The sequence below is a fragment of the Mytilus californianus genome, unplaced genomic scaffold (genome assembly GCF_021869535.1).
Source record: "Mytilus californianus isolate M0D057914Y unplaced genomic scaffold, xbMytCali1.0.p SCAF_10, whole genome shotgun sequence".
Lineage (NCBI taxonomy): Eukaryota > Metazoa > Mollusca > Bivalvia > Mytilida > Mytilidae > Mytilus > Mytilus californianus.
The window spans coordinates 76340191-76354782 of NW_026262582.1; the positions used below are offsets into that span (position 1 = coordinate 76340191).

At 31.4% G+C, this 14592-nt stretch overlaps 1 protein-coding gene across 1 annotated transcript in view; it reads left to right on the plus strand.

Moving 5' to 3' along the window:
- Positions 1–14592, plus strand: part of LOC127718560 (hyccin-like) — an 88933-nt gene that overhangs the window by 63992 nt on the left and 10349 nt on the right. The window contains exons 6-9 of the mRNA XM_052224626.1: positions 10989–11069; positions 12829–12950; positions 13300–13395; positions 14050–14235. Coding sequence (XP_052080586.1) covers positions 10989–11069; positions 12829–12950; positions 13300–13395; positions 14050–14235 — 485 coding nt within the window. The remainder of the gene's footprint in view (positions 1–10988; positions 11070–12828; positions 12951–13299; positions 13396–14049; positions 14236–14592) is intronic.

Consider the following 14592-nt stretch of genomic DNA (forward strand, 5'->3'; position numbering starts at 1 on the left):
GTTTCTGACTGAAAATAATGTTAATTATTCCGCAAAATATTGTTAATTATTACTGAAAATAATGTTAATTATGATTAAATAATTGGAGGACTGTAGTAGATTTATGAGAAAAGAATAAGAGTTTATTTGTACTGTTACTTTAATGATATTTTTGTCCATTCATTTGATTAGTTGTAACTTTTTACTGGTTTTTAATGCTGCACACACAATGGTATGGCTGCATTGTTCAGGTCTTAATGCTATTGTTGTATTACAGGATTCAATTTTCTAATTAACTCTCTCATGCCTTGTTCATTTGTTTTTAAAGAAGATGTGCAGATCAATATAAAGTTTCAGACAAATTATGTTGATGAAAAGTTACATCCAATTCTTGCCAAATATTTTTTGTGTAATTTTCATTAAGAACAAAGACCATCCATTATAAATAATTAAGACAGGAAAGTCTAACGGTATTGATTGATATTGATTGTTTGACCTTGGCTTTTTTATACTTCTTTCTGTGTTTCTGTGACCTGCCATGAATGAGTGAAGGTATTATAAAGTGGAATCTTTTTACATATATATATTTTATGTAAACTCTAAGGACTCCTTTAATTGTTTAATATAGATAAGAAGATGTGGTATGAGTGCCAATGAGACAACTCTCCATCCAAGTCACAATGTGTAAAAAGTAAACAATTATAGGTCATAGTACGTCCTTCAACATGGAGCTTTGGCTCACAACGAACAGCAAGCTGTAAAGGCCCCAAAATGACTAGTGTAAAACAATTCAAACAGGAAAACCAACGGTCTAATCTATATAAAAAACACTTATGAACCACACCAACAAACGATATATAACCACTGAACAATAAAACCTGGTTAGGAAATCTTTTTTTATAAACAGTTTTAGAAAGTACCAGTATGAATAGATTTATTTTTCATGCATCATTGTGAAATTTACTTTGAAATAATTGCATTTCCTTTAAGCTAGCTCTCTTTAAACTGGGACCCAGCTTGCCAAACAAGGACCAGCTTACATATTATTTTTGATACTGGTTATATTCATAAATGAAATCAGAACAGTGTGTACCGGTATTTATATAGTTTTATAATTGTAGACTGATTTTATGAACACTGAACAGATGTAATATTGATATTGGACATGTGATATTTATAATAAACTGTTTTTACACATATATAATTTTGGTAGTAGATGCTTTTATTTTCCTTAATTTATCACCTAATTTTATCATTTTCACTTAATTTATGAACATTATATACTTGTATAAGAAAAACAATGATACATTGTATAGATAATGAATTTAATTTATTAGATTTAAATCAAATTCTCATATATAATTGCCTGAAAGTCATTTTGATATTATATTTTATTGTGCCATAAAAAATAAAGTGTATATATATTTATAGAATTTTAAGAGTAGTTTTGTCAAGGATTTGTATAGTAAGTCTTACTATACAAATCCTTGGTTTTGTGATTTGTTTTGTGGTTTTCATGAAATTAAGTAGATTTTTTATATGTGTGTTTTCAAATCTTTAATTGAATGGAGGATATTGTGCCTTATATATGTTTAAATTGAAAATGTTTTATAATTAAACTGGGTTAAAATCACCCAAATTTTACTTCAAATTTAGTTCAAACTGTAATAAAGTAATCCACTTTCTTTTTTTGTCATATTTTATCTAAACTATATGTACTTTATCACAGTGAGGCAACTTATATATCATTTTATTGTTTTGAATTAACTGACCTACACTTTCTGATTTCAGACAAGGGTACATTTAAAATGACATTATTTAGTAGTTTGATAATTGATATTATAGAAATTTTTGTGGTTGGCAAACTATTATTTGAGAATTTTTTTCATTACACATCAGGCTTTTCTATTTGGTTTTGTAGCAAGAAAATAAGTTCTCTAATTTAATTTTTTTCCTGAGTTATATATGTCCTCTCATATTTTTTGTTTAACTATTGTTTATCTTTCTTTCTATGACAACAGACATTTATCCCCTCCTGTACTTATGTATCCTATCCATACATGTAATTGATGTTAATTGCCCTTCATGTTACCTTAATAACAGTAAGCCAATGTGATAATAGAAGAAGCACCTGTTCAATCTGTAATACTTTATCACCTTCTATAGACATGTACAATATTATAACTAATCATGATGAATACTGACAAATTAGACTGGTATTAGACTGGAATTAATTCCCTGGACAATCAGTACCTGACAATCAGTGCCTGACAATCAGGTGTGTTTACTGAAGGTAATATTTCATATAAAGTATTGAGTGTGATACAACAGGAGAGGTGTATTATAAGATATTCTAAATTTAAATTTTGAGGGGTGTGTTTGTTTCAGTACTATTTGGTAAAACCTGTAAGCCACACTGTTCAGAAGGATGGTTATGTATTCAAATAAATATAACTGAGAAGGCAGAGGAATGATAGAGATTGAAATTTGTTTGTTTAATGATGATTGTTGTGTACTAATACTTCATACAAATGGAATGAAGAGCCTGCCCCAGAGGGATAATATGGAGGCTGACTGTTTGTTCACAGAATCAATTATTAAAGTAAATTGATGGTCTGCATTGTCATACCTTGACACTGAGGGATTGTGCAGTGGTTTTATACTGTAGTGTGATGAAGGAACATACAGGGGTAACAATTATCTCCCTTTGCTTTGTAGTTGTCAATCTTTGATGATCATAAATTGTTTCATTTAAGCATGTTAAGAAATAATCATTTGGAATTGTTTTCCATATTTTTTTAATTAATAAAAGAAGAAAATGTTCTTTGTAATTGTTTTACATTTTCATTTCGTGGCCTTTTATAGCTGACTGTGCATTATGAGCTTTGCTCATTGTCAAAGGCCGTACGGTGACCTATAGTTTTTAATTTCTGTGTCATTTGGTCTCTTGTGGAGAGTTGTCTCATTGGCAATCATACCACATCTTCTTTTTTATAATTATACATTATACCATGAAACTCAAAATGAAAATCTTAGCTTAGAAACTGACATTTGAAGAACTTGGGATAACAACTTTAACTAAATGTATGAGTTAGCTATGATGAAGAAAAAACAAATCATCAACATAAAGATTCAAAAACATAAAGATTTAAAACCATCAACATAAAGATTTAAAACCATCTTCATAAAGATTCAAAATCATCAACATAAAGATTCAAAACCATCAACAGAAAGATTTAAAACCATCAACATAAAGATTTAATATCATCAACATAAAGATTTAAAACCATCAACATAAAGATTTAAAACAATCAACATAAAGATTTAATATCATTGACATAAAGATTTAAAACCATCAAGGATTAAACCAGAAACCAGTGACCAGAAGTATCAGTTATAAACTCAGTTAATTGATTGAACATCTGATAAATCAGTAGACATCTGCTAGATAGTGATAATTATATATCAGCAGTTGTACCACTGATTTGTTGGGTGTATCTACTAACCACTACTAACCACTGCTAACTGATGATGGTCACTGATTGTACCACTAATTTGCTAGGTGTATTTACTTACCACTACTAACTGATGATGGTCATTGATTGTACCACTGATTTGTTAGATGTATCTAGTAGTGTACTAACCACTTCTAACCACTGCTAACTGATGATGGTCACTGATTCGTTAGGTGTATTTACTAACCACTACTTACTGATGATGGTCACTGATTGTACCACTAATTTGTTAAGTGTACCAACTAACAACTACTGACCACTACTAACTGATGATGGTCACTGATTGTACCACTGATTTGTTAGATATATCTACTAACCACTACTAACTGATGATGGTCACTGATTGTACCACTGATTTGTTAGGTGTATTTACTAACCACTACTAACTGATGATGATCCATGATTGTACCACTGATTTGTTAGGTGTATTTACTAACCACTACTAACCACTACTAACTGATGGTAGTCATTGATTGTACCACTGATTTGTTAGATGTATTTACTAACCACTGCTAACTGATGATGGTCATTGATTGTACCACTGATTTGTTAGATGTATCTAGTAGTGTACTAACCACTACTAACCACTGCTAACTGATGATGGTCACTGATTTGTTAGGTGTATTTACTAACCACTGCTAACTGATTTACTAACCACTACTTACTGATGATGGTCACTGATTGTACCACTAATTTGTTAAGTGTACCAACTAACAACTATTAACCACTACTAACTGATGATGGTCACTGATTTTACCACTAATTTGTTAGATGTAAATTCTAAGAACTACTTGCTGATGATGGTCACTGATTTTGTCACTAATTTGTTAGGTGTATCTACATGCCACTACTATTTGATCTTCAAACCACTGTTAACTAATGATGGTTACTGATTGTACCACTGATTGGAAATATGTGCCTACCAACCACTGATAACTGGTTATGGTCACGCCTTGTTCCACACTTTTGTTAGGTGTATCTACTAACCACCACTAAACGATCTTCTAACCATGACTAACTGATAATGGTCACTGATTTGTTAGGTGTCTGTACTAACCACTACTAATGATCTTCTAATCACTACTAACTGATGATAGTCACTGATTGTACCACTGATTTGTAAGATGTACCTACTAATCACTGCTAACTGATGATAGTCACTGATTGTACCACTGATTTGTAAGATGTACCTACAAACCACTGCTAACTGATGATAGTCACTGATTGTACCACTGATTTGTAAGATGTACCTACTAACCACTGCTAACTGATGATAGTCACTGATTGTACCACTGATTTGTAAGATGTACCTACTAACCACTGCTAACTGATGATAGTCACTGATTGTACCACTGATTTGTAAGATGTACCTACTAACCACTGCTAACTGATCTTCTAACTACCACTAACTGATGATAGTCACTGATTGTACCACTGATTTGTTTGATGTGTCTAGCTACTAATTACTACTAACTGATCTTCTAACCACCATTAACTGATGATAGTCACTGATTGTGCCACTGATTTGTTAGGTTTAGTTTAAACAGTATTTTATTCAAATCAATTGAATTGGATAGGGCAATAGGCAAATTTGTTACATTTATAGGTATATCTACTAACTGATCTTCTAACCACTACTAAATAATGATGATCTCTGATTGTACCTCTGATTTGTTAGGTGTACTTACTTATCACTACTTACTGATTTTCTAACCACCTCTAACTGATGATGGTCACTGAATGTACCACACATTTGTTAAGTGTTTGTACTAACCACTACTGACTGATCTTCTAACCACTACTAACTGATGATGGTCACTGATTGTACCACTGATTTGGTAGATATACCTACTAACCACTACTAACTGATGATAGTCACTGATTATACCACTGATTTGGTAGATATACCTACTAACCACTACTAACTGATGATAGTCACTGATTATACCACTGATTTGGTAGATATACCTACTAACCACTACTAACTGATCTTCTAACCACTACTAACTGATGATGGTCACTGATTGTACCACTGATTTGGTAGATATACCTACTAACCACTACTAACTGATCTTCTAACCACTACTAAATGATGATGGTCACTGATTGTACCACTGATTTGGTAGATATACCTACTAACCACTACTAACTGATCTTCTAACCACTACTAACTGATGATGGTCACTTATTGTGCCACTGATTTGTTAGGTGTATCTACTAACCACTTCTAACTGATGACTACTGAGCTGTTACGTGTATGTGCACACCACTACTTATTGATTATAAACTTTTTTGTAAATTTTGAAAATTGACCAAATGTTCACAAATGTTTTATTTTTATTAAACTTTTTTTTATAGAAACCCACTATGATATTTTCTATCTTTTTATCTAAACGGTCCACTTCATAGCCTTTCGTTCTTCTTGATGTGATGAAATCATTGATTATCTTGTTGAAAGGAAATAATGGTTTTAATTGTCTTGAAAGTTTTAATCATTTATGTTTAGAACAGGGATCCAGTAAACTTGTGTTTTTAATGATGTTATAGTGGATCCAGTAATTACACAGTCAAGTCATTGTTCATTGATTAAAAGTCATCTTTCTCTGACGGTAATTAAGAATTATAGGATTATGTAGACTTGCTCAATAAATCACCTGTGAAAATAGAGAAACATCTCGGAATCAGGTGGTGATGGGTCTGAAATAAACTGGAAAAATAACTAATTGACATGAAAGAAAAGAAAAGTTGAAAGACAACTCTCTTTAGCAACAAAATGTCTGTTTGATATAGAAAGAAAAAAACCCTCTAAAGACAGCTCTTCCTAGCTGAAAAGTCTGTTTAAAAATGCTAAAGACAGCTTTTCCTAGATGAAAATGTCTGTTAAATAAAGAAAAACTCTAAAAATGGCTCCAACAAACATGCAAGGTTTATGGGCAGTCTGGTTTCTATATCGAATAAACTCTTTTGCGTTGTTATTTAAGGTAGATTGGGTGTCTTTTCTGAGCATTCCTTCTTGGCATGTTGCAAAAATACTTTTTTGGTTTAATAATATTTTACCAAGTACCATTCAATAAACAACAGAAACATTGAAAACTTGAAATTTGAAGATTAAACTATCAAAAAAGTTAAGTGCTGTTAATTCTATTTTTTAATTTTCAGAAAAAATCCTTTTAAAATCAAGGGCAGATAATTATATTGAAATAAGGACAATTTGTGTTTTAGAGGATTTTAAAGAAATATTAGGCCTTTGACAGTCTATATTATTTGAATTTTCGAGAATATTTATGAAAAGCAATAACCGTATTGAATTTTAACAATTCTATCGTTCAATGTATCCTCAATAAGAAAAAAGTTTCCCCTATATAAATCAATGTAAGATAACTGTGATTTTGTTAATTTCAATTTATTTTAACCAAAAAAACAAAAAAAAAAGTTCACAACCCCCAGTTTTATAATGAAATTTGAAACCACATCATGCACATTGACCCAGAAATGTTTTACAGAAGTTTAAGAAAAATCTATCATCTAGACACCCCAGCTACTTTAAGACGAAAAAGTTAAGGAACCTTTGGTTTATGCTGACAGTCACCTTAGGAACCTTTGGTTTATGCTGACAGTCAACTTAAGGAACCTTTGGTTTATGCTGACAGTCACCTTAAGGAACCTTTGGTTTATGCTGACAGTCATCTTAGGAACCTTTGGTTTATGCTGACAGTCACCTTAGGAACCTTTGGTTTATGGTTTATGCTGACAGTCACCTTTGGATTCTGTGTACATAGATATAAGAAGATGTGGTATGAGTGCCAATGAGAGAACTCTACATCCAAGTCAAAATTTATAAAAGTAAACCATTTTAGGTCAAAGTACGGTCTTCAACACAAAGCCTTGGCTCACACCGAACAGCAAGCTATAAAGGGCCCCAAAAATTACTAGTGTAAAACCACTCAAACGAGAAAAACAACGGTCTAATTAATCTATATAAAAAACGAGAAACGAGAAACACTTATGAACCACATCAACAAACGACAACTACTGAACATCAGATTCCTGACTTAGGACAGGTGCAAACAATTGCAGCGGGTTTAAACGTTTTAATGGTACCAAACCTTCACCCTTATCTGAAACAGTAGTGTAACATCACAACATAGAAAGACACACTATAAAATATCAATTAAAATGGCTTAACTCAATCAAAAGACATGTACATTTAACTTCATTTTTCCCAGATTTTTGTTAAATTCAATCTGACAATTATCTTTCCACAAATCTTTGTTTTATTCCTCAAAAGATGGGATGATAAACTTGATGTAAAAATAATTTAATTTTGGATGTAACGCGTCTGCTGATTGGCTGACGTTGTTTTGTTTATCAGCTCATAGACATAATTTTGTCATGTGACCGTGACGTCATCAACGTTTTTTCATGGTTTACTCCGGTTTAAAATGGAATTTAGAATTAAATTATAAGAAATGACTGTAATATTTTTTCTGTCTATTCGAAATAACATAAAAAATGTGGTGCACACTTTAAAATAACCCGCTATGCGGGTTATTCAGTGTGCACCACATTTTTGATGTTATTTCTTCATCGACAGAAAAAATATTACAGTCATTCCTTAAAAAGATGGGATGATAAACTTGATGTAAAAATAGATTGTGAGTGATATTAAACAATTGATTGTTTTCAGTAATTAATATACAGCTTCATTGTATTGTATTTTTATTATTTGATCAGAGTTGAAGATGAGATCTGTGTCGGCTGGTTTTACTTTTTATGAAATAAAATATCGGTTAGTAGGTTGAATTAGGGAAGTTAGAATCCAGTTTTTATTAGAACTGGAAATAAAATAACAAATCTTAAGACAGTGGTAAAGTGAAAAAAAATATGTGCAAAGAAAAAATAATGATCACAATTTTCCTATGAAAGACAAATAAATGTGTTACTTAGTCAAGAGCAGGTTGTTTTTCATTTTATTTACATTAAATTCATCTAGATATGCAATACCCAATGGTGAAGATTTCAAATTCATAATACGGATAGGTTTGACTTAGATTTATTATAGATTCCGTAGGTTTGACTAAGATTTACGATTTATTATAGATAAGTTTGACTAAGATTTAAGAGTTATAATAGATAAGTTTGACTAAGATTTAAAATTTTTAATACACAGGTTTGACTAAGATTTATAATAGATAGATTTGACTAAGATTTAAGAGTTATAATAGATAAGTTTGACTAAGATTTAAGAGTTATAATAGATAAGTTTGACTAAGATTTAAGATTTATAATAGACAGGTTTGACTAAGATTTATAATAGATAGATTTGACTAAGATTTAAGATTTTTAATAGACAGGTTTGACTAAGATTTATAATAGACAGGTTTGACTAAGATTTATAATAGATAGATTTGACTATGATTTAAGATTTATAATGGATACTCACAGATTATGGACTACTGAATAGATATATATTGTAACTAGTTTCTGGTTGCCAGAGATGAAGTATTGTATTGATAAAACTTACTGACATATTAATATTAGTACAATTTTTATACTTAATCCTGAGGTTTTGTATAACAAAGATATTTTAATTTTATCTCTGAGGTATTTTTATGTAAAATTTGTCCTTATATTTTCTCAGATATGTTATAAGTTCTATTTTAAATTCTATTTCTGAGTAATTTTATAAATAATTTTTTTTTATGCCCCCACCGTAGCGGTGGGGGCATTAAGTTTTACCCTTGTCCGTCTGAACGTACGTCCCAAAATTCTCTAACTTGAGTTTTCCTCAACCAAATGTTATGAAACTTATACACAATGCTTATTACCACAAAACTCAGATTAATTTTGAATTTTGGTGGCATCACTTTAACCGTTCTAGAGTTATGCCCCTTTATAAATGGAAAAATTGCAAAACTTTTAGTTTCCGTTCTCTCAATTATTTTTGCCTCAACCAAATGTTATGAAACTTATACACAATGTTTATTACCACAAAACACAGATCAAGTTTGAATTTTGGTGGCGTCTACTTAACTGTTCTAGAGTTATGCCCCTTTATAAATGGAAAATTTGCAAAATATTTAGTTTCTGTTCTCTAACTTAAGTTTGTCTCAACCAAATGTTATTAAACTTATACACAATGCTTATTACCACAAAACACAGATCAAGTTTGAATTTTGGTGACGTCACTCTAACCATTCTAGAGTTATACCCCTTTATAAATGGAAAAATTGCAAAATTTTTATTTTCTTCTAAATATCAAGTATTTTTTTAAATTGGAGTTATCTTCCTTTGTCCATGATTATAATTGAATCAACTACAATCAATGCTTTATACAATGCAATGTTTAATTTTGACTTCCACTGATAAAACACAGATCAAGTTGAATTTGGGTAGTGTCACTTTAACCATTATTGAGTTATATGCCCCTTTATAAATCGAAAGATTGCAAAATTTTTAGTTTCCATTCTGTAACTTAAGTTTGCCCCAACCAAACATTATGAAACCTATACACAATATTCATTACCACAAAACTAATATCAAGTACAAATTTTTTGTTTCCGTTTTCTAACTTTAGTTTGCCTCAACCAAATGTTATGAAACTTATACACAATGCTTATTACTACATAATACAGATTTAAGTACAGAATTTGGTGGCGACACTTTTACCATTCTTGAGTTATGTCCCTTTATATACATAAAAATTGCTGAATTTTTCGTTTCCGTTCTCTAACTTTAGTTTGTCTCAACCAAATGTTATAAAACTTATACACAACCGTTCTAGAGTTATGCGTGTTTACAATAGAAAAATTGCTGAATATTTAGTTTCTGTTCTCTACTTAAGTTAGCCTCAACCAAATGTTATGAGACTTACACACAATGCTTATTACCACAAAACTCAGATCAAGTTCAAATTTGGGTAGCGTCACTTTTACCGTTCTTCAGTTATGTCCCTTTATAACTATATGATATGCAAGCAGGGGCATCATCTATGTCCACATGTGGACACTATCCTCATTTATTTTGATTTATACTTGTACGATTTTTATTTTAAGACAGATGTATTTAATGTGTACATTTTTTATTTTTATGATTAATTTTAAGTATTTTATATTTATAATATTATTTTTATGACTGAGGTTTTTCAAATTAGGATTTAGAGTGTTTTAGTATATTTAATTTTAAAACTGCTGTATTTTATAAGTCTGATACATCTATGTATGTATGTATATATTTTCATGAGGTATTTTATAATTACAATTTTTATTTTAACATTCAAGTGGTATTTTTTAAGTTTGATTTTTAACATTGAAGAAGCATTTAAAAGTAAATTGTTTATTTTTATTCCTGAGGTTTATTATAAGCATGCTTTTTTAATTTTTGTTCCTGAGGATTTTTAATTTTGTACCTGATGTTACTTTTTTATTAGTATATTCTTGTATTTTTGTTTTCTGAAATATTTTATAAATAGGATTTGTATTTTTATCTTTACAGGATATTGTTAGTAGTGATGGAAAACCAAAGATAAAGACATTCCGTATTCCTTCCTTTGGTCAGCCGTCAGTTTATCATGAGGTATGGTATTTGTGGCATGTCTTTTGTTTAAAATTTTACTACATATAGGTTTTCTTTACCTGAAAACTTTGTTATATATCTTCTGTAACAGAACAAATAATTCAATCTACATGCTTCAACACACATAAGTTGTAAGTCTTGACTCTGCTTGTTGCAAGGTCGTACAACTCCAATTGTAGTTGACTAGGCTTGCTAGTTTTCAGGTTAAAAGTCTGGGGTTTTCTTCAGGGACTTGGGATTCTTCAACCAATAAAATCTGGCCGTCATGATGCAGCCAAGTGTGCTGATAGTGGTATTGAACACCAACAATCAATCAATCAAATCTATACATGTTTATTCCCATCACATGGTCAAATCTTACCAGGGAAAAGGGCTTTAAACCAATAGTTTTATAAGATTATTGTAATACAAGGATTATCCCATCCCATGGTCAAATCTTACCAGGGAAAAGGGCTTTAAACCAATGGTTTAATAAGGTTATTGTAATACTAGGTTTATCCCATCCCATGGTAAAATCTTACCAGGGAAAAAGGGCTTTAAACCAATGGTTTTATAAGGTTAATGTAATACAAGGTTGATCCCATCCCATGGTCAAATCTTACCAGGGAATAGGACTTTAAACCAATGGTTTTATAAGATTATTGTAATACAAGGTTTATCCCATCACATGGTCAAATCTTACCAGGGAAAAGGCTTTAAATCAATGGTTTTATAAGGTTATTGTAATACAAGGTTTATCCCATCACATGGTCAAATCTTACCAGGGAATAGGGCTTTAAACCAATGGATTTATTAGTCCCCTACCAACGAAGTCGAAGGGGACTTTAGGTTTGCACTCCGTCTGTCTGTCTGTCTTTCTGTCTGTCTGTCTGTCTGTCTGTCCATCTGTCAGTCTGGCAAATCGGTTTTCCACACTTTTTTTCTTCATGCTTGAAGATATTGATTTAATAATTGGTATATAGTTTTATTATGACAAGTTACAGATCAAGTTTGAATTGTGTTGCGGTCTGATAATTTTGTGCAGAGTTATGGTCCTTGGACTTAGAAAATTCACTCAAATAATCAGTTTTCCACACTTTTTTTCGTCACGCTTGAAGATTTTGACTTGATATTTGTTATATAGTTTACACCTTGACAAGTGATAGATCAAGTTAGCATTTTGTTCCAGTACAGTGAATTCTTAACCAGTAGGGGACTATGTATTGCTATGCAATACTCTGAGAATGCTTGTTATATTTATCCCATTACAGTAAAAGAATAACTGATCTGCTTATACACTATAACTAAACAATAAAAATTTGACAATATCAAAAAATGATCCAAATAACGTAGAATTAAACACTTCAAAATAACACATGATCCAAGGGACTAATTCAAAAACAGTTAAAAATGTACAGTACACAAGGGCCTAGTTTCAGACCGTCAAAAATAGCACAGGAGTCTAGTAATTAATTTAAGGTAGTCAAAATACAAGTAACACATGAACAAGACCAAATGGAATTATATAAGCACATTGAAAATATCACACGACTCACGGGACTTAAATAATATGGTTGAAAAAATAAAACAAGACCCTATGAACAAAATAAAAGATTTGAAAAATAACACAGACCCTAATGGCTGATATAAGAGCATTGAAAATATCACAGGACTAAAGGACTAGTAAAAGACAGTTAAAATAACCGAAGTGACTATAAGTCTGTTGAAAATAGTAGTTTTATAGGATTGATATATGAACTGTGTATTTTGCATGTTGTAGCCTTCAGCTCTCAGCAGTTTATCCCTGTCAGAAAGTGCTCTATCCAGATATGACCACACAGAGCCAGAGATTTGGAGAAGTGGACCTTACCCTCAGTATGAAGCCATCAATGGTCAGAATAGGTAACACATTGTCATTATATTATGTCATTATTATAATAACATTGAGTTATCTCCCATATTGGAATTTCCTTCTTTATATGTCTGTGTTTAAAACAAAAATGTATTCTAGAATAAATGATGATTGTGAAGTTATAAATATTTAATATGAATGTGAAGCAAAATCATTCCAAAAATATGTTTAATATGCTATGCTACTATGACAACTGCTAAGTTAATTGCCATTTTTTAGAATCAGTAAAAAGAAAACTTTGTTGAAAATAGAGAAAACATTGAATTCACAATGTATTAACTAACTGTCCATTCTATGTCAGATTTTTATAATAAGATGATTTTTTTTTCAATTTTTCAGACAATCTATCCTGTCTTATCTGTTACAATGTTATAATTCCTGTATTAGTGACCTGTCAGAACTCTCACATCAGATGTATTGTAAGGCATGCTCCAGGTAAAGATATATATCTGTCCCTTCCAACCTCTTTTCATGTTTTAAAATTATGAATTTCAATACCTTATATTTTTCATTGATTTGCCTCAATCAACAGCCATTAAGCTTCCCAGTAAACACTAACAATTGAACATTTGAATCAATGACTTTCATACTAAGGGTTTGACTATACCAAGGGAGTAATCAATAACCAAGTCAAAGAAAAACATGTTTGTAAGAAAAAGGATGAAAAATAAGTCCACAAAACACAGAAAAAACAATTTCTCAAACACAAAGCCATTAATAGGTGATCATACTTTCTGAGTGATGTCTGTAGAAATAAGAAGATGTGGTATGAGTGCCAATGAGACAACTCTCCATCTATGTCACAATGTGTAAAAAGTAAACCATTATAGGTCAAAGTACGGCCTTCAACACGAAGCATTGGTAGTCTGTTCAGTTACCACAGAAATGTTGAAATAGGAGTGTAAGATAATAATTCTTTACTTTAACACAAGTTGACTACATCTAAACGTCCTTTCTGTGTGCCAAGGACTAGATAAATACAGCTTTAGTTTAACTTTTTACACAAGCCATGACAGGGTTTTTTGTAGGTTTCAAATATTGTAAAAAAAGATATGTATCAAGGATTGAACATTTTATTTTTTATTACAGACTAGCTACGACAGGATTTGATGATTTATCAGACATATCATGTTCGGTTAAACCTTCAGCCAGTTTCCATCTACCAGACTCGCCTCCTCAAAGTAAACGGAAAAGTCATGTGGGAGAAATGTTGCCAAGAATAGCCATCTCCCCGACTCTTATGACAGAGATGGTCTCAGGGCTTTATTATATCATGTAAGTCTTTTTCAGAGAGTTGTTACCAAGAATAGCCATCTCCCCAACTCTCATGACAAAGATGATCTCAGGGCTTTATTATATCATGTAAGTCTTGATCAGAGAGTTGTTGCCAAGAATATCCATCTCCCCAACTCTCATGACGGAGATGGTCTCAGGGCTTTATTATATCATGTAAGTCTTGGTCAGAGAGTTATTGCCAAGAATAGCCGTCTCCCTAACTCTCATGACAGAGATGGTCTCAGGGCTTTATTATATCATGTAAGTTTTGGTCAGAGAGTTGTTGCCAAGAATAGCCATCTCCCCAACTCTCATGACGGAGATGGTCTCAGGGCTTTATTATATCATGTAAGTCTT